This window comes from Streptopelia decaocto (genome assembly GCF_964273445.1).
Source record: "Streptopelia decaocto genome assembly, chromosome: 21".
Classification (NCBI taxonomy): Eukaryota; Metazoa; Chordata; class Aves; order Columbiformes; family Columbidae; genus Streptopelia; species Streptopelia decaocto.
The window spans coordinates 22,617-47,558 of record NC_138676.1 but is presented as its reverse complement, the minus strand read 5'-3'; the positions used below and the strand labels follow the sequence as shown (position 1 = coordinate 47,558).

Sequence of the window (24,942 nt, the reverse complement as noted above, 5' to 3'; positions counted from 1 at the left end):
TCAGGAGGGACCCAGGACTTCTGGGCGGACAGAAATGACATTTGTGCCGCGGCGCGCCTCAGTGCTGCCGCCCTGTGGCGAAACTCGGGCTACCCTTTGCGGGGAATATATCCCATGATCCTTTGCTGCATTGGGGGGGATATATCCCATAATCCGCTGGGGCTATCATGCAGAAAATGGCGGAAAATTTAAAAGGTGCGTGCGGCCGGGTGCGCGGAGCGGCGGTTTAACGGCTGCGGGGCGCCGGGCGGTGCTTCCCGCCCTTTTTCTCTGAGGGGGCGCGCGCGGGGCGACCGTTGGCGGTGGCGGCGCGAGGCGGTTCGGGGGGGGGCGGTCCGCGCCGGGGGGTCCCGAGGGGTCCCGGCCGTCCCCCCCGCCCCCGGTGACCTCCCCCGCCCCCAGGCTGCTCCGTGTGCTGCCTCTCGTCCTGGTGGCGGCTCAGCGGGGGAATATATCCCATAATGCGGTGGGGACCCAGGAGTTCACTTCCAGTGAAGCCTTGGGTGGTGGGGTTTAGGGTTGAGGGTGGGGCTGAAGGTGTGGGCGGGGCCCCTGCTAACCCCACCCCCCCAAGCTCTCCCCAATGTGCCTTCCCGGAGGGGTGTGCCCCAACCAGGCCCCACCCCCTTTCCAAGCACCCCACCCTCCCAGCTGGGCTCCTCCCCCTTGACCCACACTTCCACCCCCATTGGTGGACTCCCTGCAGGGGCTGTGGCCTACAGACCTACATCCCTCCCCTTTCCCAGGGGATTGTGGGAAGGGATGGGCGGGGCTCAGGGTATTTGAGCCCCAGCCCCTGGGCAGGGAGCTCAGTCTGTTCCTGGGCTGCTTGGGAGCTGGTTCCTTGCTGCTCCTTCAGCAGTTGGCAGCTTGTGAGCTGTTTAAGCTACATGGGCACATGTGTTTGGAGAAGTGGAGATGTCTGTTTGATGTAGGACCTTCAGGAGCAGCAAAGTTTCAATAACAGATGTAGTTGAAGGTATGTTTGTAACTATATTTCATTTATTGAATCAATTCCTGGTGCTTTGTGTTTTCCCAAACTTCCTGACTGCAATGAAGATGGGGTGTTAATTTTTGGTTTGTATTGGTGTGTAACAAGTTGCTGATATAATCTCTTCTCCTAGGACTGATGCTCAGCTTATCTAGCAGGGGTTAGGATGAACATCTTGTTTCTGTAGGTGGAGTTTTAGCATTTTTGAAGGAAGCAGCAGGACTATAAGGCAGAGTGTCTTTCAGGCTACGGGGTGGCTCATCGCCTCCCTGATCACCCACAGAACAGTGTGTTGTCCACAGAACCTTTGCAGCGTGCCGTGGCTACTGGTAGATCATTCAAATCTACCTCCCAGAACTCAGCCAAGGGGAGCCATGGATAGTGAACTAGTACTGATAAACAACATCTGAGTGCTCATTATTGTATATGTTTTTTCTTATTGTGGGTGATGAAGGGGAAAGTGGCAGCTTTCTGGTTTGTCCCAAGCACTATAGTTTTTCTGTTTCTTTTCGTCTTAGGTGTCACGAGCCATGAGGGGGAGTGACCGCGCCCGCGGCACGACGCGCCGAACGGAACGCCGTGGAACTTAGCAGGAGGTGGGTGTTGCGGAAGGGGTCGGCGTTTACCCCACGACGCCGTGTGCCGGGACGCCTTAGCGAGCGTGCGTTTTCTCGTGTTCCTGTAGATGCTGAAGAGGACCCGGCGATGCAGGAAGACGGCCGTTCACGCACGTTGCGTTTTCCTCTGTTGAAGACGGGTTCGGTCCCTTGGCCCTCTGAAAGCTAAGTGAAGAAATGAGGGCTGGGAAGGGGCTGGGAATCGCAGGGACGGGGGTTAAGTTCTGGTAAGGGAAAGTCCCCTTTGGGTGGGTAAAGGGCCCGTGGAATTTCACAGTGCGATGCCAGCGTGTGCCGGGCAGGGCAGCTCCAGCCTGTGTCTGCGTTGTGGTGTAGTTCGGGAAGCCTGCCTTGCGCCTGTCAGACGATCCTGGGGTCTCGTTGCGTTCAAGGGACACGAAAGGCAACTCGGGTGCCCTCCCGGGATCTGGAACGCCTGTGCCGACTGGCGTAGTGCCAATTGGGTGTCGGTTTTCTTGTATCAGCAATTGAAAGCGTGGCAGGTCCTTGCGTTTCGGACATTTCTGGTCAGTTGTGTTTTCTGGTGTCGTTGAGGGCTGCGTCGGCAGCTCTGCTCTCTACCCATCCAGTCTCAGGGACTGGCACTTCTTCCCAGCATCTTGAAGTTTTTAAGCCGTGCCGCCGTCTCTGTGTGTTTGCGCCAGTTCCGCCGTCTCTGTGTGTTTGCGCCAGCGCCGCCGTCTCGTAAGGGGCCGTGATGTTCGGCTCTTATTTTTTTCTGGGGTTGCGGTAGAGACTCCTCGCCTCACCGCTGCCTCCCTGCAGGTTCTTTTGATCGATGCAGTCTCTGGTTTGGGGTCGTTGTTGTTATAGAGCGTTTTTGGTGCTGTTGATGTGTTGTCGATAAGGTTCTGAGGTGCGTCTGTCTGCGCACGTGCACCTTTGGCTGGAGCTGCTCTGCCCAGAGGCGTGGTGTCAGGGGTGGGTGGACGGAGCTCTAGGGGTGCACGGTTGATCTGTTGGCATGTTAAACTGCGCAGGCAAAGGTTGTGCAGTCATCTGGGATGGAGTAGCTGTGGGCAGGGGAGCGGACTGTCCCTTCTCCAGTGTTTTAGAGACTCAATTAGAGCTTCTGGTGGGATTCCTAAACAGAAAGCAGACCTGTGGAATGGTCAAGCTGTTGATGAGCTGCTGGGTGACTTGTTGAATAACTTGATTTCAGGTGCAGAGGGACAACTTGGCACGAAAGAGCGACAGAGCAGGCGAGCTGTGCGCCGTAAGCAGGTGGGTCGGTGCGTGGTGCCAGAGGGAAGCTGTGCCGTGTGGCTCTAGCTAAGCCCGGTCGTTTCTGCTTTTCCTAGGTGTGAAGCGAAGAGGAAAGCTGGGTATCGGCAGCGCAGCTCCTGGGGCAAGGTGAGCACGGAGTGCTGGGCTGAAGCGGCAGCTCGTTTCCGGTCCCGCGTTGCTGGTGCAAGTCTGACCGTCCTTTGGTTGTGTTTTACAGGCGGTAGCTGAACGTCTCCGTGGTCAACAGCGGGGCAGCCAAAAGCAAGGGCAGCCAGGTGAGCGAGCGGCCCAGGTAAGGGAGGGCGAGATGGGGGCGTCTGCGGGCAGGCTGTGTTTTCGGGCGGCGTCCGAGCGCGTGCCTCTGGTTTTGCAGGTGCCGCAGACGAGCCGGGAGGGGCGAAGCCGCACGCCGGCCGGCAGCCGAGAAGGTGAGGCGGCGGTGGGCGTTGAGGAGCCCGGTATTGCCCGGTGACTCGTTTCAGTGTTTCCTTCTCGCTTTGCAGGCGCTTTGTGGGCCCTTTGACCTGGGAGGAGCATTTGCGGTGAGCCGGGCTAGGGGCGAGGAGGAGCGTGGGGCCGGGGACTCGTTCCAGGCGCTACAGTTCTTTTGCTTCTCGCCGTCTTAGGCGTCACGAGCGACGAGGGTTGGTGACCGCGCCCGCGGCACGACGCGCCGAACGGAACGCCGTGGAACTTAGCAGGAGGTGGGTGTTGCAGAAGGGGTCGGCGTTTACTCCACGACGCCGTGTGCCGGGACGCCGTAGCGAGCGTGCGTTTTCTCGTGTTCCTGCAGACGCTGAAGAGGAACCCGGCGATGCAGGAAGACGGCCGTTCGCGCACGTTGCGTTTTCCTCTGTTGAAGACAGGTTCAGTCCCTTGGCCCTCTGAAAGCTAAGTGGAGGCACGAGGGCTGGGAAGGGGCTGGGAATTGCAGGGATGGGGGTTAAGTTCTGGTAAGGGAAAGTCCCCTTTGGGTGGGTAAAGGGCCCAGGGAACTTTACAGTGCGATGCCAGCGTGTGCCGGGCAGGGCAGCTCCAGCCTGCGTCTGCGTTGTGTAGTTCGGGAAGCCTGCCTTGCGCCTGTCAGACGATCCTGGGGTCTCGTTGTGCTCAACGGGCACAACATGCATCTCGGGTGCCATCCCGGGATCTGGAATGCCAGTGCCAATTGGCTTGGTGCCAATTGGGTCCTGGATTCTTGTATCATCAGCCGAAAGCATGGATGGTGTTTGCATTTCGGATGTTTCCGGTCAGTTGTGATTTATGGCGTCATTCTGGGTTGCGTCATCAGCAGTTGTGCTCTCTACCCATCCAGTCTAAGGGACTGGCACTTCAAGATGCTGGGAAGAAGTTCTTAGTCTTGCCGCCGTCTCTGTGTGTTTGCGCCAGCGCCGCCGTCTCTGTGTGTTTGCGCCAGCGCCGCCGTCTCTGTGTGTTTGCGCCAGCGCCGCCGTCTCTGTGTGTTTGCGCCAGCGCCGCCGTCTCTGTGTGTTTGCGCCAGTGCCGCCGTCTCATAAGGGGCCGTGATGTTCGGCTCTTATTTTTTTCTGGGGTTGCAGTAGAGACTCCTCGCCTCACTCTGCCTCCCTGCAGGTTCTTTTGATCGATGCAGTCTCTGGTTTGGAGTCATTCTTGTTATAGAGTGTCTTTGGTGCTGTTGATGTGTTGTCGATAACGTTCTGAGGTGCGTCTGTCTGCGCACGTGCACATTTGGCTGGAGCTGCTCTGCCCGGAGGCGTGGAGTCAGGGGTGGGTGGACGGAGCTCTAGGGGTGCACGGTTGATCTGTTGACATGTTAAACTGCGCAGGCAAAGGTTGTGCAGTCATCTGGGATGGAGTAGCTGTGGACAGGGGAGCGGACTGTCCCTTCCCCAGGGTTTTAGAGACTCGGATTAGAGCTTCTGGTGGGATTCCTAAACAGAAAGCAGACCTGTGGAATGGTCAAGCTGTTGATGAGCATCTGGGTGACTTGCTGAATACCTTGATTTCAGGTGCAGAGGGACAACTTGGCACGAAAGAGGGACAGAGCAGGCGAGCTGTGCGCCGTAAGCAGGTGGGTCGTTGCGTGGTGTCAGTGGGAAGATGTTCTGTGTGCCTTTATAATGTGCGTTGTCTCTGCTAAATGAGTGTGTGTTTTCTTGTGTTACTGCAGATGTTGAGGAGAAATTGGGCAATGCAGGAAGATGCTTATTAGTGCACGTGGTGTTTTTCTCTGAAGATTGATGCACCCCTTGGCCCTCTGACAGATAAGTGGAGGCTCGAGGGCTGGGGAGGGGCTGGGAATCGCATGGAGGGCGTTTAAAGCTCTCCTAGGGGCAAGGACCGTCCAGGAACAGTGCCCTTTGGGCAGCTAAAGGGTCCAGGGAACTTTACAGACCGATGCCAGCTTGTGCCAGGCAGGGCAGCTCCAGCCCGTGTCTGTTATCGTGTAGGCAAAGGTTGTAGGCAGAGGGACAACTTGGCAAGAAAGAGTGAGAAAAGAGGCGAGCCGAGCACTGTAAGCAGGTGGGGCGGCGCGTGGTGTCAGAGGGAAGGTGTGCCTTGTGCCTTTATACTGTGTGTTTGCTCTGCTTAGTCAGCGTGTGTTGTGTTGCTGTAGATGTTGAGGAGGAACCCGGCGACGCTGGAATATCCCTGTCAGCGCACGTGGCGTTTTCATCTGTTGAAGATGGATTCGGTCTCTTGGCCCTCTGAAAGCTAAGTGGAGGCTGGAGGGCTGGGGAGGGGCTGGGAACTGCAGGGAGGGAGGTAAATTTCTGTTCGGGGCAAGGGCTATCCAGGATCAGTCCCCTTTGGGCAGGTGAAGGGTCCAGGGAATTTCCCAGTGCGATGCCAGCGTGTGCCGGGCATGGCAGCTCCAGCCGGTGTCTGCGTTGTGGTGTAGTTCAGGAAGCCTGCCTTGCGCCTGTCAGACGATCCTGGGGTCTCGTTGCGTTCGAGGAACACGAAAGGCATCTCGGGTGCCATCCCGGGATCCGGAACGCCGGTGCCGACTGGCGTAGCGCCAATCGGGTGTTGGTTTTCTTGTATCAGCAATTGAAAGCATGGGAGGTCCTTGCGTTTCGGACGTTTCTGGTCAGTTGTGTTTTCTGGTGTCGTTGCGGGCTGCGTCGGCAGCTCTGCTCTCTACGCATCCAGTCTCAAGGACTGGCACTTCTTCCCAGCATCTTGAAGTTTTTAAGCCGTGCCGCCGTCTCTGTGTGTTTGCGCCAGTGCCGCCGTCTCTGTGTGTTTGCGCCAGCGCCGCCGTCTCGTAAGGGGCCGTGATGTTCGGCTCTTATTTTTTTCTGGGGTTGCGGTAGAGACTCCTCGCCTCACCGCTGCCTCCCTGCAGGTTCTTTTGATCGATGCAGTCTCTGGTTTGGGGTCGTTGTTGTTATAGAGCGTTTTTGGTGCTGTTGATGTGTTGTCGATAACGTTCTGAGGTGCGTCTGTCTGCGCACGTGCACCTTTGGCTGGGAGCTGCTCTGCCCGGAGGCGTGGAGTCGGGGTGGGTGGACGGAGCTCTAGGGGTGCACGGTTGATCTGTTGACATGTTAAACTGCGCAGGCCAAGGTGGTGCAGTCATCTGGGATGGAGTAGCCGTGGGCAGGGGAGCGGACTGTCCCTTCCCCAGGGTTTTAGAGACTCAATTAGAGCTTCTGGTGGGATTCCTAAACAGAAAGCAGACCTGTGGGATGGTCAAGCTGTTGATGAGCTGCTGGGTGACTTGTTGAATACCTTGATTTCAGGTGCAGAGGGACAACTTGGCACGAAAGAGCGACAGAGCAGGCGAGCTGTGCGCCGTAAGCAGGTGGGTCGGTGCGTGGTGCCAGAGGGAAGCTGTGCCGTGTGGCTCTAGCTAAGCCCGGTCGTTTCTGCTTTTCCTAGGTGTGAAGCGAAGAGGAAAGCTGGGTATCGGCAGCGCAGCTCCTGGGGCAAGGTGAGCACGGATTGCTGGGCTGAAGCGGCAGCTCGTTTCCGGTCCCGCGTTGCTGGTGCAAGTCTGACCGTCCTTTGGTTGTGTTTTACAGGCGGTAGCTGAACGTCTCCGTGGTCAACAGCGTGGCAGCCAAAAGCAAGGGCGGCCGGGTGAGCGAGCGGCCCAGGTAAGGGAGGGCGAGATGGGGGCGTCTGCGGGCAGGCTGTGTTTTCGGGCGGCGTCCGAGCGCGTGCCTCTGGTTTTGCAGGTGCCGCAGACGAGCCGGGAGGGGCGAAGCCGCACGCCGGCCGGCAGCCGAGAAGGTGAGGCGGCGGTGGGCGTTGAGGAGCCCGGTATTGCCCGGTGACTCGGTTCAGCGTTTCCTTCTCCCTTTGCAGGCGCTTTGTGGGCCCTTTGACCTGGGAGGAGCATTTGAGGTGAGCCGGGCTAGGGGCGAGGAGGAGCGTGGGGCCGGGGACTCGTTCCAGGCGCTACAGTTCTTTTGCTTCTCACCGTCTTAGGCGTCACGAGCGACGAGGGTTGGTGACCGTGCCTGCGGCACGACGCGCCGAACGGAACGCCGTGGAACTTAGCAGGAGGTGGGTGTTGCAGAAGGGGTCGGCGTTTACTCCACGACGCCGTGTGCCGGGACGCCGTAGCGAGCGTGCGTTTTCTCGTGTTCCTGCAGACGCTGAAGAGGAACCCGGCGATGCAGGAAGACGGCCGTTCGCGCACGTTGCGTTTTCCTCTGTTGAAGACAGGTTCAGTCCCTTGGCCCTCTGAAAGCTAAGTGGAGGCACGAGGGCTGGGAAGGGGCTGGGAATTGCAGGGATGGGGGTTAAGTTCTGGTAAGGGAAAGTCCCCTTTGGGTGGGTAAAGGGCCCAGGGAACTTTACAGTGCGATGCCAGCGTGTGCCGGGCAGGGCAGCTCCAGCCTGCGTCTGCGTTGTGTAGTTCGGGAAGCCTGCCTTGCGCCTGTCAGACGATCCTGGGGTCTCGTTGTGCTCAACGGGCACAACATGCATCTTGGGTGCCATCCCGGGATCTGGAATGCCAGTGCCAATTGGCTTGGTGCCAATTGGGTCCTGGATTCTTGTATCATCAGCCGAAAGTGTGGATGGTGTTTGCATTTCGGATGTTTCCGGTCAGTTGTGATTTATGGCGTCCTTCTGGGCTGCATCATCAGCAGCTGTGCTCTCTACCCATCCAGTCTAAGGGACTGGCACTTCAAGATGCTGGGAAGAAGTTCTTAGTCTTGCCGCCGTCTCTGTGTGTTTGCGCCAGCGCCGCCGTCTCTGTGTGTTTGCGCCAGCGCCGCCGTCTCATAAGGGGCCGTGATGTTCGTCTCTTATTTTTTTCTGGGGTTGCAGTAGAGACTCCTCGCCTCACTGCTGCCTCCCTGCAGGTTCTTTTGATCGATGCAGTCTCTGGTTTGGAGTCGTTGTTGTTATAGAGCGTTTTTGGTGCTGTTGATGTGTTGTCGATAACGTTCTGAGGTGCGTCTGTCTGCGCACGTGCACCTTTGGCTAGGAGCTGCTCTGCCCGGAGGCGTGGAGTCGGGGTGGGTGGACGGAGCTCTAGGGGTGCACGGTTGATCTGTTGACGTGTTAAACTGCGCAGGCAAAGGTTGTGCAGTCATCTGGGATGGAGTAGCTGTGGGCAGGGGAGCGGACTGTCCCTTCTCCAGTGTTTTAGAGACTCAATTAGAGCTTCTGGTGGGATTCCTAAACAGAAAGCAGACCTGTGGAATGGTCAAGCTGTTGATGAGCTGCTGGGTGACTTGTTGAATACCTTGATTTCAGGTGCAGAGGGACAACTTGGCACGAAAGAGCGACAGAGCAGGCGAGCTGTGCGCCGTAAGCAGGTGGGTCGGTGCGTCGTGCCAGAGAGAAGCTGTGCCGTGTGGCTCTAGCTAAGCCCGTTCGTTTCTGCTTTTCCTAGGTGTGAAGCGAAGAGGAAAGCTGGGTATCGGCAGCGCAGCTCCTCGGGCAAGGTGAGCACGGAGTGCTGGGCTGAAGCGGCAGCTCGTTTCCGGTCCCGTGTTGCTGGTGCAAGTCTGACCGTCCTTTGGTTGTGTTTTACAGGCGGTAGCTGAACGTCTCCGTGGTCAACAGCGTGGCAGCCAAAAGCAAGGGCGGCCGGGTGAGCGAGCGGCCCAGGTAAGGGAGGGCGAGATGGGGGCGTCTGCGGGCAGGCTGTGTTTTCGGGCGGCGTCCGAGCGCGTGCCTCTGGTTTTGCAGGTGCCGCAGACGAGCCGGGAGGGGCAAAGCCGCACGCCGGCCGGCAGCCGAGAAGGTGAGGCGGCGGTGGGCGTTGAGGAGCCCGGTATTGCCCGGTGACTCGGTTCAGCGTTTCCTTCTCCCTTTGCAGGCGCTTTGTGGGCCCTTTGACCTGGGAGGAGCATTTGCGGTGAGCCGGGCTAGGGGCGAGGAGGAGCGTGGGGCCGGGGACTCGTTCCAGGCGCTACAGTTCTTTTGCTTCTCGCCGTCTTAGGCGTCACGAGAGACGAGGGTTGGTGACCGTGCCCGCGGCACGACGCGCCGAACGGAACGCCGTGGAACTTAGCAGGAGGTGGGTGTTGCAGAAGGGGTCGGCGTTTACTCCACGACGCCGTGTGCCGGGACGCCGTAGCGAGCGTGCGTTTTCTCGTGTTCCTGCAGACGCTGAAGAGGAACCCGGCGATGCAGGAAGACGGCCGTTCGCGCACGTTGCATTTTCCTCTGTTGAAGACAGGTTCAGTCCCTTGGCCCTCTGAAAGCTAAGTGGAGGCACGAGGGCTGGGAAGGGGCTGGGAATTGCAGGGATGGGGGTTAAGTTCTGGTAAGGGAAGGTCCCCTTTGGGTGCGTAAAGGGCCCAGGGAACTTTACAGTGCGATGCCAGCGTGTGCCGGGCAGGGCAGCTCCAGCCTGCGTCTGCGTTGTGTAGTTCGGGAAGCCTGCCTTGCGCCTGTCAGACGATCCTGGGGTCTCGTTGTGCTCAATGGGCACAACATGCATCTCGGGTGCCATCCCGGGATCTGGAATGCCAGTGCCAATTGGCTTGGTGCCAATTGGGTCCTGGATTCTTGTATCATCAGCCGAAAGCGTGGATGGTGTTTGCATTTCGGATGTTTCCGGTCAGTTGTGATTTATGGCGTCATTCTGGGTTGCGTCATCAGCAGCTGTGCTCTCTACCCATCCAGTCTAAGGGACTGGCACTTCAAGATGCTGGGAAGAAGTTCTTAGTCTTGCCGCCGTCTCTGTGTGTTTGCGCCAGCGCCGCCGTCTCTGTGTGTTTGCGCCAGCGCCGCCGTCTCATAAGGAGCCGTGATGTTCGGCTCTTATTTTTTTCTGGGGTTGCAGTAGAGACTCCTCGCCTCACTGCTGCCTCCCTGCAGGTTCTTTTGATCGATGCAGTCTCTGGTTTGGAGTCGTTGTTGTTATAGAGCGTTTTTGGTGCTGTTGATGTGTTGTCGATAACGTTCTGAGGTGCGTCTGTCTGCGCACGTGCACCTTTGGCTGGGAGCTGCTCTGCCCAGAGGCGTGGAGTCAGGGGTGGGTGGATGGAGCTCTAGGGGTGCACGGTTGATCTGTTGGCATGTTAAACTGCGCAGGCAAAGGTTGTGCAGTCATCTGGGATGGAGTAGCTGTGGGCAGGGGAGCGGACTGTCCCTTCTCCAGTGTTTTAGAGACTCAATTAGAGCTTCTGGTGGGATTCCTAAACAGAAAGCAGACCTGTGGAATGGTCAAGCTGTTGATGAGCTGCTGGGTGACTTGTTGAATACCTTGATTTCAGGTGCAGAGGGACAACTTGGCACGAAAGAGCGACAGAGCAGGCGAGCTGTGCGCCGTAAGCAGGTGGGTCGTTGCGTCGTGCCAGAGAGAAGCTGTGCCGTGTGGCTCTAGCTAAGCCCGGTCGTTTCTGCTTTTCCTAGGTGTGAAGCGAAGAGGAAAGCTGGGTATCGGCAGCGCAGCTCCTGGGGCAAGGTGAGCACGGAGTGCTGGGCTGAAGCGGCAGCTGGTTTCCGGTCCCGCGTTGCTGGTGCAAGTCTGACTGTCCTTTGGTTGTGTTTTACAGGCGGTAGCTGAACGTCTCCGTGGTCAACAGCGTGGCAGCCAAAAGCAAGGGCGGCCGGGTGAGCGAGCGGCCCAGGTAAGGGAGGGCGAGATGGGGGCGTCTGCGGGCAGGCTGTGTTTTCGGGCGGCGTCCGAGCGCGTGCCTCTGGTTTTGCAGGTGCCGCAGACGAGCCGGGAGGGGCGAAGCCGCACGCCGGCCGGCGGCCGAGAAGGTGAGGCGGCGGTGGGCGTTGAGGAGCCCGGTATTGCCCGGTGACTCGTTTCAGTGTTTCCTTCTCGCTTTGCAGGCGCTTTGTGGGCCCTTTGACCTGGGAGGAGCATTTGAGGTGAGCCGGGCTAGGGGCGAGGAGGAGCGTGGGGCCGGGGACTCGTTCCAGGCGCTACAGTTCTTTTGCTTCTCGCCGTCTTAGGCGTCACGAGCGACGAGGGTTGGTGACCGCGCCCGCGGCACGACGCGCCGAACGGAACGCCGTGGAACTTAGCAGGAGGTGGGTGTTGCAGAAGGGGTCGGCGTTTACCCCACGACGCCGTGTGCCGGGACGCCGTAGCGAGTGTGCGTTTTCTCGTGTTCCTGCAGACGCTGAAGAGGAACCGGGCGATGCAGGAAGACGGCCGTTCGCGCACGTTGCGTTTTCCTCTGTTGAAGACGGGTTCGGTCCCTTGGCCCTCTGAAAACTAAGTGGAGGCACGAGGGCTGGGAAGGGGCTGGGAATTGCAGGGACGGGGGTTAAGTTCTGGTAAGGGAAAGTCCCCTTTGGGTGGGTAAAGGGCCCAGGGAACTTTACAGTGCGATGCCAGCGTGTGCCGGGCAGGGCAGCTCCAGCCTGCGTCTGCGTTGTGTAGTTCGGGAAGCCTGCCTTGCGCCTGTCAGACGATCCTGGGGTCTTGTTGTGCTCAACGGGCACAACATGCATCTTGCGTGCTTCCCGGGATCTGGAATGCCAGTGCCAATTGGCTTGGTGCCAATTGGGTCCTGGATTCTTGTATCATCAGCCGAAAGTGTGGATGGTGTTTGCATTTCGGATGTTTCCGGTCAGTTGTGATTTATGGTGTCATTCTGGGTTGCGTCATCAGCAGTTGTGCTCTCTACCCATCCAGTCTAAGGGACTGGCATTTCAAGATGCTGGGAAGAAGTTCTTACTCTTGCCGCCGTCTCTGTGTGTTTGCGCCAGCGCCGCCGTCTCTGTGTGTTTGCGCCAGCGCCGCCGTCTCTGTGTGTTTGCGCCAGCGCCGCCGTCTCTGTGTGTTTGCGCCAGCGCCGCCGTCTCTGTGTGTTTGCGCCAGTGCCGCCGTCTCATAAGGGGCCGTGATGTTCGGCTCTTATTTTTTTCTGGGGTTGCAGTAGAGACTCCTTGCCTCACTCTGCCTCCCTGCAGGTTCTTTTGATCGATGCAGTCTCTGGTTTGGAGTCATTCTTGTTATAGAGTGTCTTTGGTGCTGTTGATGTGTTGTCGATAACGTTCTGAGGTGCGTCTGTCTGCGCACGTGCACATTTGGCTGGAGCTGCTCTGCCCGGAGGCGTGGAGTCAGGGGTGGGTGGACGGAGCTCTAGGGGTGCACGGTTGATCTGTTGACATGTTAAACTGTGCAGGCAAAGGTTGTGCAGTCATCTGGGATGGAGTAGCTGTGGACAGGGGAGCGGACTGTCCCTTCCCCAGGGTTTTAGAGACTCAGATTAGAGCTTCTGGTGGGATTCCTAAACAGAAAGCAGACCTGTGGAATGGTCAAGCTGTTGATGAGCATCTGGGTGACTTGCTGAATACCTTGATTTCAGGTGCAGAGGGACAACTTGGCACGAAAGAGCGACAGAGGAGGCGAGCTGTGCGCCGTAAGCAGGTGGGTCGTTGCGTGGTGTCAGTGGGAAGATGTGCTGTGTGCCTTTATAATGTGCGTTGTCTCTGCTAAATGAGTGTGTGTTTTCTTGTGTTACTGCAGATGTTGAGGAGAAATTGGGCAATGCAGGAAGATGCTTATTAGTGCACGTGGTGTTTTTCTCTGAAGATTGATGCACCCCTTGGCCCTCTGACAGATAAGTGGAGGCTCGAGGGCTGGGGAGGGGCTGGGAATCGCATGGAGGGGGTTTAAAGCTCTCCTAGGGGCAAGGACCGTCCAGGAACAGTGCCCTTTGGGCAGCTAAAGGGTCCAGGGAACTTTACGGACTGATGCCAGCTTGTGCCAGGCAGGGCAGCTCCAGCCTGTGTCTGTTATCGTGTAGGCAAAGGTTGTAGGCAGAGGGACAACTTGGCAAGAAAGAGTGAGAAAAGAGGCGAGCCGAGCACTGTAAGCAGGTGGGGCGGCGCGTGGTGTCAGAGGGGAGGTGTGCCTTGTGCCTTTATACTGTGTGTTTGCTCTGCTTAGTCAGCGTGTGTTGTGTTGCTGTAGATGTTGAGGAGGAACCCGGCGACGCTGGAATATCCCTGTCAGCGCACGTGGCGTTTTCATCTGTTGAAGATGGATTCGGTCTCTTGGCCCTCTGAAAGCTAAGTGGAGGCTGGAGGGCTGGGGAGGGGCTGGGAACTGCAGGGAGGGAGGTAAATTTCTGTTCGGGGCAAGGGCTATCCAGGATCAGTCCCCTTTGGGCAGGTGAAGGGTCCAGGGAATTTCCCAGTGCGATGCCAGCGTGTGCCGGGCAGGGCAGCTCCAGCCGGTGTCTGCGTTGTGGTGTAGTTCAGGAAGCCTGCCTTGCGCCTGTCAGACGATCCTGGGGTCTCGTTGCGTTCGAGGAACACGAAAGGCATCTCGGGTGCCATCCCGGGATCCGGAACGCCGGTGCCGACTGGCGTAGCGCCAATCGGGTGCTGGTTTTCTTGTATCAGCAATTGAAAGCATGGGAGGTCCTTGCGTTTCGGACGTTTCTGGTCAGTTGTGTTTTCTGGTGTCGTTGCGGACTGCGTCGGCAGCTCTGCTCTCTACGCATCCAGTCTCAAGGACTGGCACTTCTTCCCAGCATCTTGAAGTTTTTAAGCCGTGCCGCCGTCTCTGTGTGTTTGCGCCAGTGCCGCCGTCTCTGTGTGTTTGCGCCAGTGCCGCCGTCTCTGTGTGTTTGCGCCAGCGCCGCCGTCTCGTAAGGGGCCGTGATGTTCGTCTCTTATTTTTTTCTGGGGTTGCGGTAGAGACTCCTCGCCTCACCGCTGCCTCCCTGCAGGTTCTTTTGATCGATGCAGTCTCTGGTTTGGGGTCGTTGTTGTTATAGAGCGTTTTTGGTGCTGTTGATGTGTTGTCGATAACGTTCTGAGGTGCGTCTGTCTGCGCACGTGCACCTTTGGCTGGGAGCTGCTCTGCCCGGAGGCGTGGAGTCGGGGTGGGTGGACGGAGCTCTAGGGGTGCACGGTTGATCTGTTGACATGTTAAACTGCGCAGGCAAAGGTGGTGCAGTCATCTGGGATGGAGTAGCCGTGGGCAGGGGAGCGGACTGTCCCTTCCCCAGGGTTTTAGAGACTCAATTAGAGCTTCTGGTGGGATTCCTAAACAGAAAGCAGACCTGTGGGATGGTCAAGCTGTTGATGAGCTGCTGGGTGACTTGTTGAATACCTTGATTTCAGGTGCAGAGGGACAACTTGGCACGAAAGAGCGACAGAGCAGGCGAGCTGTGCGCCGTAAGCAGGTGGGTCGTTGCGTCGTGCCAGAGAGAAGCTGTGCCGTGTGGCTCTAGCTAAGCCCGGTCGTTTCTGCTTTTCCTAGGTGTGAAGCGAAGAGGAAAGCTGGGTATCGGCAGCGCAGCTCCTGGGGCAAGGTGAGCACGGAGTGCTGGGCTGAAGCGGCAGCTGGTTTCCGGTCCCGCGTTGCTGGTGCAAGTCTGACCGTCCTTTGGTTGTGTTTTACAGGCGGTAGCTGAACGTCTCCGTGGTCAACAGCGTGGCAGCCAAAAGCAAGGGCGGCCGGGTGAGCGAGCGGCCCAGGTAAGGGAGGGCGAGATGGGGGCGTCTGCGGGCAGGCTGTGTTTTCGGGCGGCGTCCGAGCGCGTGCCTCTGGTTTTGCAGGTGCCGCAGACGAGCCGGGAGGGGCGAAGCCGCACGCCGGCCGGCGGCCGAGAAGGTGAGGCGGCGGTGGGCGTTGAGGAGCCCGGTATTGCCCGGTGACTCGTTTCAGTGTTTCCTTCTCGCTTTGCAGGCGCTTTGTGGGCCCTTTGACCTGGGAGGAGCATTTGAGGTGAGCCGGGCTAGGGGCGAGGAGGAGCGTGGGGCCGGGGACTCGTTCCAGGCGCTACAGTTCTTTTGCTTCTCGCCGTCTTAGGCGTCACGAGCGACGAGGGTTGGTGACCGCGCCCGCGGCACGACGCGCCGAACGGAACGCCGTGGAACTTAGCAGGAGGTGGGTGTTGCAGAAGGGGTCGGCGTTTACCCCACGACGCCGTGTGCCGGGACGCCGTAGCGAGTGTGCGTTTTCTCGTGTTCCTGCAGACGCTGAAGAGGAACCGGGCGATGCAGGAAGACGGCCGTTCGCGCACGTTGCGTTTTCCTCTGTTGAAGACGGGTTCGGTCCCTTGGCCCTCTGAAAACTAAGTGGAGGCACGAGGGCTGGGAAGGGGCTGGGAATTGCAGGGACGGGGGTTAAGTTCTGGTAAGGGAAAGTCCCCTTTGGGTGGGTAAAGGGCCCAGGGAACTTTACAGTGCGATGCCAGCGTGTGCCGGGCAGGGCAGCTCCAGCCTGCGTCTGCGTTGTGTAGTTCGGGAAGCCTGCCTTGCGCCTGTCAGACGATCCTGGGGTCTTGTTGTGCTCAACGGGCACAACATGCATCTTGCGTGCTTCCCGGGATCTGGAATGCCAGTGCCAATTGGCTTGGTGCCAATTGGGTCCTGGATTCTTGTATCATCAGCCGAAAGTGTGGATGGTGTTTGCATTTCGGATGTTTCCGGTCAGTTGTGATTTATGGTGTCATTCTGGGTTGCGTCATCAGCAGTTGTGCTCTCTACCCATCCAGTCTAAGGGACTGGCATTTCAAGATGCTGGGAAGAAGTTCTTACTCTTGCCGCCGTCTCTGTGTGTTTGCGCCAGCGCCGCCGTCTCTGTGTGTTTGCGCCAGCGCCGCCGTCTCTGTGTGTTTGCGCCAGCGCCGCCGTCTCTGTGTGTTTGCGCCAGCGCCGCCGTCTCTGTGTGTTTGCGCCAGCGCCGCCGTCTCATAAGGGGCCGTGATGTTCGGCTCTTATTTTTTTCTGGGGTTGCAGTAGAGACTCCTCGCCTCACTCTGCCTCCCTGCAGGTTCTTTTGATCGATGCAGTCTCTGGTTTGGAGTCATTCTTGTTATAGAGTGTCTTTGGTGCTGTTGATGTGTTGTCGATAACGTTCTGAGGTGCGTCTGTCTGCGCACGTGCACATTTGGCTGGAGCTGCTCTGCCCGGAGGCGTGGAGTCAGGGGTGGGTGGACGGAGCTCTAGGGGTGCACGGTTGATCTGTTGACATGTTAAACTGTGCAGGCAAAGGTTGTGCAGTCATCTGGGATGGAGTAGCTGTGGACAGGGGAGCGGACTGTCCCTTCCCCAGGGTTTTAGAGACTCAGATTAGAGCTTCTGGTGGGATTCCTAAACAGAAAGCAGACCTGTGGAATGGTCAAGCTGTTGATGAGCATCTGGGTGACTTGCTGAATACCTTGATTTCAGGTGCAGAGGGACAACTTGGCCCGAAAGAGCGACAGAGGAGGCGAGCTGTGCGCCGTAAGCAGGTGGGTCGTTGCGTGGTGTCAGTGGGAAGATGTGCTGTGTGCCTTTATAATGTGCGTTGTCTCTGCTAAATGAGTGTGTGTTTTCTTGTGTTACTGCAGATGTTGAGGAGAAATTGGGCAATGCAGGAAGATGCTTATTAGTGCACGTGGTGTTTTTCTCTGAAGATTGATGCACCCCTTGGCCCTCTGACAGATAAGTGGAGGCTCGAGGGCTGGGGAGGGGCTGGGAATCGCATGGAGGGGGTTTAAAGCTCTCCTAGGGGCAAGGACCGTCCAGGAACAGTGCCCTTTGGGCAGCTAAAGGGTCCAGGGAACTTTACGGACTGATGCCAGCTTGTGCCAGGCAGGGCAGCTCCAGCCTGTGTCTGTTATCGTGTAGGCAAAGGTTGTAGGCAGAGGGACAACTTGGCAAGAAAGAGTGAGAAAAGAGGCGAGCCGAGCACTGTAAGCAGGTGGGGCGGCGCGTGGTGTCAGAGGGGAGGTGTGCCTTGTGCCTTTATACTGTGTGTTTGCTCTGCTTAGTCAGCGTGTGTTGTGTTGCTGTAGATGTTGAGGAGGAACCCGGCGACGCTGGAATATCCCTGTCAGCGCACGTGGCGTTTTCATCTGTTGAAGATGGATTCGGTCTCTTGGCCCTCTGAAAGCTAAGTGGAGGCTGGAGGGCTGGGGAGGGGCTGGGAACTGCAGGGAGGGAGGTAAATTTCTGTTCGGGGCAAGGGCTATCCAGGATCAGTCCCCTTTGGGCAGGTGAAGGGTCCAGGGAATTTCCCAGTGCGATGCCAGCGTGTGCCAGGCAGGGCAGCTCCAGCCGGTGTCTGCGTTGTGGTGTAGTTCAGGAAGCCTGCCTTGCGCCTGTCAGACGATCCTGGGGTCTCGTTGCGTTCGAGGAACACGAAAGGCATCTCGGGTGCCATCCCGGGATCCGGAACGCCGGTGCCGACTGGCGTAGCGCCAATCGGGTGCTGGTTTTCTTGTATCAGCAATTGAAAGCATGGGAGGTCCTTGCGTTTCGGACGTTTCTGGTCAGTTGTGTTTTCTGGTGTCGTTGCGGACTGCGTCGGCAGCTCTGCTCTCTACGCATCCAGTCTCAAGGACTGGCACTTCTTCCCAGCATCTTGAAGTTTTTAAGCCGTGCCGCCGTCTCTGTGTGTTTGCGCCAGTGCCGCCGTCTCTGTGTGTTTGCGCCAGTGCCGCCGTCTCTGTGTGTTTGCGCCAGCGCCGCCGTCTCGTAAGGGGCCGTGATGTTCGGCTCTTATTTTTTTCTGGGGTTGCGGTAGAGACTCCTCGCCTCACCGCTGCCTCCCTGCAGGTTCTTTTGATCGATGCAGTCTCTGGTTTGGGGTCGTTGTTGTTATAGAGCGTTTTTGGTGCTGTTGATGTGTTGTCGATAACGTTCTGAGGTGCGTCTGTCTGCGCACGTGCACCTTTGGCTGGGAGCTGCTCTGCCCGGAGGCGTGGAGTCGGGGTGGGTGGACGGAGCTCTAGGGGTGCACGGTTGATCTGTTGACATGTTAAACTGCGCAGGCAAAGGTGGTGCAGTCATCTGGGATGGAGTAGCCGTGGGCAGGGGAGCGGACTGTCCCTTCCCCAGGGTTTTAGAGACTCAATTAGAGCTTCTGGTGGGATTCCTAAACAGAAAGCAGACCTGTGGGATGGTCAAGCTGTTGATGAGCTGCTGGGTGACTTGTTGAATACCTTGATTTCAGGTGCAGAGGGACAACTTGGCACGAAAGAGCGACAGAGCAGGCGAGCTGTGCGCCGTAAGCAGGTGGGTCGTTGCGTCGTGCCAGAGAGAAGCTGTGCCGTGTGGCTCTAGCTAAGCCCGGTTGTTTCTGCTTTTCCTAGGTGTGAAGCGAAGAGGAAAGCTGGGTATCGGCAGCGCAGCTCCTCGGGCAAGGTGAGCACGGAGTGCTGGGCTGAAGCGGCAGCTGGTTTCCGGTCCCGCGTTGCTGGTGCAAGTCTGACCGTCCTTTGGTTGTGTTTTACAGGCGGTAGCTGAACGTCTCCGTGGTCAACAGCGTGGCAGCCAAAAGCAAGGGCGGCCGGGTGAGCGAGCGGCCCAGGTAAGGGAGGGCGAGATGGGGGCGTCTGCGGGCAGGCTGTGTTTTCGGGCGGCGTCCGAGCGCGTGCCTCTGGTTTTGCAGGTGCCGCAGACGAGCCGGGAGGGGCAAAGCCGCACGCCGGCCGGCAGCCGAGAAGGTGAGGCGGCGGTGGGCGTTGAGGAGCCCGGTATTGCCCGGTGACTCGGTTCAGCGTTTCCTTCTCCCTTTGCAGGCGCTTTGTGGGCCCTTTGACCTGGGAGGAGCATTTGCGGTGAGCCGGGCTAGGGGCGAGGAGGAGCGTGGGGCCGGGGACTCATTCCAGGCGCTACAGTTCTTTTGCTTCTCGCCGTCTTAGGCGTCACGAGCGACGAGGGTTGGTGACCGCGCCCGCGGCACGACGCGCCGAACGGAACGCCGTGGAACTTAGCAGGAGGTGGGTGTTGCAGAAGGGGTCGGCGTTTACTCCACGACGCCGTGTGCCGGGACGCCGTAGCGAGCGTGCGTTTTCTCGTGTTCCTGCAGACGCTGAAGAGGAACCCGGCGATGCAGGAAGACGGCCGTTCGCGCACGTTGCGTTTTCCTCTGTTGAAGACAGGTTCAGTCCCTTGGCCCTCTGAAAGCTAAGTGGAGGCACGAGGGCTGGGAAGGGGCTGGGAATTGCAGGGATGGGGGTTAAGTTCTGGTAAGGGAAAGTCCCCTTTGGGTGGGTAAAGGGCCCAGGGAACTTTACAGTGCGATGCCAGCGTGTGCCGGGCAGGGCAGCTCCAGCCTGCGTCTGCGTTGTGTAGTTCGGGAAGCCTGCCTTGCGCCTGTCAGACGATCCTGGGGTCTCGTTGTGCTCAATGGGCACAACATGCCTCTCGGGTGCCATCCCGGGATCTGGAATGCCAGTGCCAATTGGCTTGGTGCCAATTGGGTCCTGGATTCTTGTATCATCAGCCGAAAGTGTGGATGGTGTTTGCATTTCGGATGTTTCCGGTCAGTTGTGATTTATGGCGTCCTTCTGGGCTGCATCATCAGCAGCTGTGCTCTCTACCCATCCAGTCTAAGGGACTGGCACTTCAAGATGCTGGGAAGAAGTTCTTAGTCTTGCCGCCGTCTCTGTGTGTTTGCGCCAGCGCCGCCGTCTCTGTGTGTTTGCGCCAGCGCCGCCGTCTCATAAGGGGCCGTGATGTTCGGCTCTTATTTTTTTCTGGGGTTGCAGTAGAGACTCCTCGCCTCACTGCTGCCTCCCTGCAGGTTCTTTTGATCGATGCAGTCTCTGGTTTGGAGTCGTTGTTGTTATAGAGCGTTTTTGGTGCTGTTGATGTGTTGTCGATAACGTTCTGAGGTGCGTCTGTCTGCGCACGTGCACCTTTGGCTGGGAGCTGCTCTGCCCGGAGGCGTGGAGTCAGGGGTGGGTGGATGGAGCTCTAGGGGTGCACGGTTGATCTGTTGGCATGTTAAACTGCGCAGGCAAAGGTTGTGCAGTCATCTGGGATGGAGTAGCTGTGGGCAGGGGAGCGGACTGTCCCTTCTCCAGTGTTTTAGAGACTCAATTAGAGCTTCTGGTGGGATTCCTAAACAGAAAGCAGACCTGTGGAATGGTCAAGCTGTTGATGAGCTGCTGGGTGACTTGTTGAATACCTTGATTTCAGGTGCAGAGGGACAACTTGGCACGAAAGAGCGACAGAGGAGGCGAGCTGTGCGCCGTAAGCAGGTGGGTCGTTGCGTCGTGCCAGAGAGAAGCTGTGCCGTGTGGCTCTAGCTAAGCCCGGTCGTTTCTGCTTTTCCTAGGTGTGAAGCGAAGAGGAAAGCTGGGTATCGGCAGCGCAGCTCCTGGGGCAAGGTGAGCACGGAGTGCTGGGCTGAAGCGGCAGCTCGTTTCCGGTCCCGCGTTGCTGGTGCAAGTCTGACCGTCCTTTGGTTGTGTTTTACAGGTGGTAGCTGAACGTCTCCGTGGTCAACAGCGTGGCAGCCAAAAGCAAGGGCGGCCGGGTGAGCGAGCGGCCCAGGTAAGGGAGGGCGAGATGGGGGCGTCTGCGGGCAGGCTGTGTTTTCGGGCGGCGTCCGAGCGCGTGCCTCTGGTTTTGCAGGTGCCGCAGACGAGCCGGGAGGGGCAAAGCCGCACGCCGGCCGGCAGCCGAGAAGGTGAGGCGGCGGTGGGCGTTGAGGAGCCCGGTATTGCCCGGTGACTCGGTTCAGCGTTTCCTTCTCCCTTTGCAGGCGCTTTGTGGGCCCTTTGACCTGGGAGGAGCATTTGCGGTGAGCCAGGCTAGGGGCGAGGAGGAGCGTGGGGCCGGGGACTCGTTCCAGGCGCTACAGTTCTTTTGCTTCTCGCCGTCTTAGGCGTCACGAGCGACGAGGGTTGGTGACCGTGCCCGCGGCACGACGCGCCGAACGGAACGCCGTGGAACTTAGCAGGAGGTGGGTGTTGCAGAAGGGGTCGGCGTTTACTCCACGACGCCGTGTGCCGGGACGCCGTAGCGAGCGTGCGTTTTCTCGTGTTCCTGCAGACGCTGAAGAGGAACCCGGCGATGCAGGAAGACGGCCGTTCGCGCACGTTGCGTTTTCCTCTGTTGAAGACAGGTTCAGTCCCTTGGCCCTCTGAAAGCTAAGTGGAGGCACGAGGGCTGGGAAGGGGCTGGGAATTGCAGGGATGGGGGTTAAGTTCTGGTAAGGGAAAGTCCCCTTTGGGTGGGTAAAGGGCCCAGGGAACTTTACAGTGCGATGCCAGCGTGTGCCGGGCAGGGCAGCTCCAGCCTGCGTCTGCGTTGTGTAGTTCGGGAAGCCTGCCTTGCGCCTGTCAGACGATCCTGGGGTCTCGTTGTGCTCAACGGGCACAACATGCCTCTCGGGTGCCATCCCGGGATCTGGAATGCCAGTGCCAATTGGCTTGGTGCCAATTGGGTCCTGGATTCTTGTATCATCAGCCGAAAGCGTGGATGGTGTTTGCATTTCGGATGTTTCCGGTCAGTTGTGATTTATGGCGTCCTTATGGGCTGCATCATCAGCAGCTGTGCTCTCTACCCATCCAGTCTAAGGGACTGGCACTTCAAGATGCTGGGAAGAAGTTCTTAGTCTTGCCACCGTCTCTGTGTGTTTGCGCCAGCGCCGCCGTCTCTGTGTGTTTGCGCCAGCGCCGCCGTCTCATAAGGGGCCATGATGTTCGGCTCTTATTTTTTTCTGGGGTTGCAGTAGAGACTCCTCGCCTCACCGCTGCCTCCCTGCAGGTTCTTTTGATCGATGCAGTCTCTGGTTTGGAGTCGTTGTTGTTATAGAGCGTTTTTGGTGCTGTTGATGTGTTGTCGATAACGTTCTGAGGTGCGTCTGTCTGCGCACATGCACCTTTGGCTGGGAGCTGCTCTGCCCGGAGGCGTGGAGTCAGGGGTGGGTGGATGGAGCTCTAGGGGTGCACGGTTGATCTGTTGGCATGTTAAACTGCGCAGGCAAAGGTTGTGCAGTCATCTGGGATGGAGTAGCTGTGGGCAGGGGAGCGGACTGTCCCTTCTCCAGTGTTTTAGAGACTCAATTAGAGCTTCTGGTGGGATTCCTAAACAGAAAGCAGACCTGTGGAATGGTCAAGCTGTTGATGAGCTGCTGGGTGACTTGTTGAATACCTTGATTTCAGGTGCAGAGGGACAACTTGGCACGAAAGAGCGACAGAGCAGGCGAGCTGTGCGCCGTAAGCAGGTGGGTCGTTGCGTCGTGCCAGAGAGAAGCTGTGCCGTGTGGCTCTAGCTAAGCCCGGTCGTTTCTGCTTTTCCTAGGTGTGAAGCGAAGAGGAAAGCTGGGTATCGGCAGCGCAGCTCCTGGGGCAAGGTGAGCACGGAGTGCTGGACTGAAGCGGCAGCTGGTTTCCGGTCCCGCGTTGCTGGTGCAAGTCTGACCGTCCTTTGGTTGTGTTTTACAGGCGGTAGCTGAACGTCTTTGTGGTCAACAGCGTAGCAGCCAAAAGCAAGGGCGGCCAGGTGAGCGAGCGGCCCAGGTAAGGGAGGGCGAGATGGGGGCGTCTGCGGGCAGGCTGTGTTTTCGGGCGGCGTCCGAGCGCGTGCCTCTGGTTTTGCAGGTGCCGCAGACGAGCCGGGAGGGGCGAAGCCGCACGCCGGCCGGCAGCCGAGAAGGTGAGGCGGCGGTGGGCGTTGAGGAGCCCGGTATTGCCCGGTGACTTGTTTCAGTGTTTCCTTCTCGCTTTGCAGGCGCTTTGTGGGCCCTTTGACCTGGGAGGAGCATTTGCGGTGAGCCGGGCTAGGGGCGAGGAGGAGCGTGGGGCCGGGGACTCGTTCCAGGCGCTACAGTTCTTTTGCTTCTCGCCGTCTTAGGCGTCACGAGCAACGAGGGTTGGTGACCGCGCCCGCGGCACGACGCGCCGAACGGAACGCCGTGGAACTTAGCAGGAGGTGGGTGTTGCAGAAGGGGTCGGCGTTTACCCCACGACGCCGTGTGCCGGGACGCTGTAGCGAGCGTGCGTTTTCTCGTGTTCCTGCAGACGCTGAAGAGGAACCCGGCGATGCAGGAAGACGGCCGTTCGCGCACGTTGCGTTTTCCTCTGTTGAAGACGGGTTCGGTCCCTTGGCCCTCTGAAAACTAAGTGGAGGCACGAGGGCTGGGAAGGGGCTGGGAATTGCAGGGACGGGGGTTAAGTTCTGGTAAGGGAAAGTCCCCTTTGGGTGGGTAAAGGGCCCAGGGAACTTTACAGTGCGATGCCAGCGTGTGCCGGGCAGGGCAGCTCCAGCCTGCGTCTGCGTTGTGTAGTTCAGGAAGCCTGCCTTGCGCCTGTCAGACGATCCTGGGGTCTCGTTGCGTTCGAGGAACACGAAAGGCATCTCGGGTGCCATCCCGGGATCCGGAACGCCGGTGCCGACTGGCGTAGCGCCAATCGGGTGCTGGTTTTCTTGTATCAGCAATTGAAAGCATGGGAGGTCCTTGCGTTTCGGACGTTTCTGGTCAGTTGTGTTTTCTGGTGTCGTTGCGGGCTGCGTCGGCAGCTCTGCTCTCTACGCATCCAGTCTCAAGGACTGGCACTTCTTCCCAGCATCTTGAAGTTTTTAAGCCGTGCCGCCGTCTCTGTGTGTTTGCGCCAGTGCCGCCGTCTCTGTGTGTTTGCGCCAGCGCCGCCGTCTCGTAAGGGGCCGTGATGTTCGGCTCTTATTTTTTTCTGGGGTTGCGGTAGAGACTCCTCGCCTCACCGCTGCCTCCCTGCAGGTTCTTTTGATCGATGCAGTCTCTGGTTTGGAGTCGTTGTTGTTATAGAGCGTTTTTGGTGCTGTTGATGTGTTGTCGATAACGTTCTGAGGTGCGTCTGTCTGCGCACGTGCACCTTTGGCTGGGAGCTGCTCTGCCCGGAGACGTGGAGTCGGGGTGGGTGGACGGAGCTCTAGGGGTGCACGGTTGATCTGTTGACATGTTAAACTGCGCAGGCAAAGGTTGTGCAGTCATCTGGGATGGAGTAGCCGTGGGCAGGGGAGCGGACTGTCCCTTCCCCAGTGTTTTAGAGACTCAATTAGAGCTTCTGGTGGGATTCCTAAACAGAAAGCAGACCTTTGGGATGGTCAAGCTGTTGATGAGCTGCTGGGTGACTTGCTGAATACCTTGATTTCAGGTGCAGAGGGACAACTTGGCACGAAAGAGCGACAGAGGAGGCGAGCTGTGCGCTGTAAGCAGGTGGGTCGTTGGGTGGTGTCAGTGGGAAGATGTGCTGTGTGCCTGTATAATGTGTGTTGTCTCTGCTAAGTGAGTGTGTATTTTCTTGTGTTACTGCAGATGTTGATGAGAAATTGGGCAATGCAGGAAGATGCTTATTAGCGCACGTGGTGTTTTTCTCTGAAGGTTGATGCAGCCCCTTGGCCCTCTGACAGATAAGTGGAGGCACGAGGGCTGGGGAGGGGCTGGGAACCGCAGGGACGGGGGGTTTAGTTCTGTTCGGGGCAAGGGCCGTCCAGGAACCGTCCCCTTGGCGCAGGTAAAGGGCCTGGGGGATTTCACAGTGCGATGCCTGCTTGTGCCGGGCAGGGCAGCTCCAACCTGTGTCTGCGTTGTGGTGTAGTTCGGGAAGCCTGCCTTGCGCCTGTCAGACGACCCTGGGGTCTCGTTGCGTTCGAGGGACACGAAAGGCATCTCGGGTGCCGTCCCAGGATCTGGAACGCCGGTGCCGATTGGCGTAGCGCTAATCGTCTGCTGGTTTTCTTGTATCAGCAATTGAAAGCGTGGCAGGTCCTTGCGTTTTGAACCTTTCCGTTCAGTTGTGTTTATGGTGTTGTTGAGGGCTGCGTCGGCAGCTCTGCTCTCTACTCATCCAGTCTGAGGGACTGGCACTTCTTCCCAGCATCTTGAAGTTTTTAGGGTTTGCACCAGCTTTTTGCGCTGGTGCTGCCGTCTCGGCTCGTTGCGGCGGTGTCGTGGAGTTTGGTTCCTTTTTATTCTGGGGTTGCAGTAGTGGCCCCTTGCCT

At 58.4% G+C, this 24,942-nt stretch overlaps 1 protein-coding gene and 4 long non-coding RNA genes across 5 annotated transcripts; all 5 read left to right on the top strand.

Annotated features, from left to right (window-relative positions):
* Nucleotides 1–3,360: 3,360 nt before the first annotated feature.
* Nucleotides 3,361–3,762, top strand: LOC309448753. The gene is made up of 3 exons (XR_014185842.1): nucleotides 3,361–3,398; nucleotides 3,483–3,560; nucleotides 3,650–3,762. It is a non-coding gene; the product is annotated as an uncharacterized lncRNA (long non-coding RNA).
* Nucleotides 3,763–14,677: 10,915 nt separating this feature from the next.
* LOC309448801 lies at nucleotides 14,678–15,225 on the top strand. Its single transcript, XR_014185855.1, has 3 exons — nucleotides 14,678–14,848; nucleotides 14,924–14,962; nucleotides 15,047–15,225. It is a non-coding gene; the product is annotated as an uncharacterized lncRNA (long non-coding RNA).
* A 3,095-nt stretch (nucleotides 15,226–18,320) lies between these two features.
* Nucleotides 18,321–18,672, top strand: LOC309448759. The gene is made up of 3 exons (XR_014185843.1): nucleotides 18,321–18,369; nucleotides 18,461–18,535; nucleotides 18,617–18,672. It is a non-coding gene; the product is annotated as an uncharacterized lncRNA (long non-coding RNA).
* Nucleotides 18,673–20,218: 1,546 nt separating this feature from the next.
* Nucleotides 20,219–20,749, top strand: LOC309448760. The gene is made up of 4 exons (XR_014185844.1): nucleotides 20,219–20,342; nucleotides 20,434–20,508; nucleotides 20,590–20,644; nucleotides 20,720–20,749. It is a non-coding gene; the product is annotated as an uncharacterized lncRNA (long non-coding RNA).
* A 730-nt stretch (nucleotides 20,750–21,479) lies between these two features.
* Nucleotides 21,480–23,091, top strand: LOC309448669 (uncharacterized protein; the record flags this gene model as incomplete). The annotated part of the gene is made up of 8 exons (XM_082070398.1): nucleotides 21,480–21,512; nucleotides 22,125–22,186; nucleotides 22,264–22,315; nucleotides 22,407–22,464; nucleotides 22,563–22,617; nucleotides 22,693–22,731; nucleotides 22,816–22,893; nucleotides 22,983–23,091. 8 exons carry the CDS (start codon nucleotides 21,480–21,482, stop codon nucleotides 22,987–22,989), a joined length of 384 nt encoding a protein of 127 aa, XP_081926524.1. The 3' UTR covers nucleotides 22,990–23,091.
* Between the last annotated feature and the right edge of the window lie 1,851 nt (nucleotides 23,092–24,942).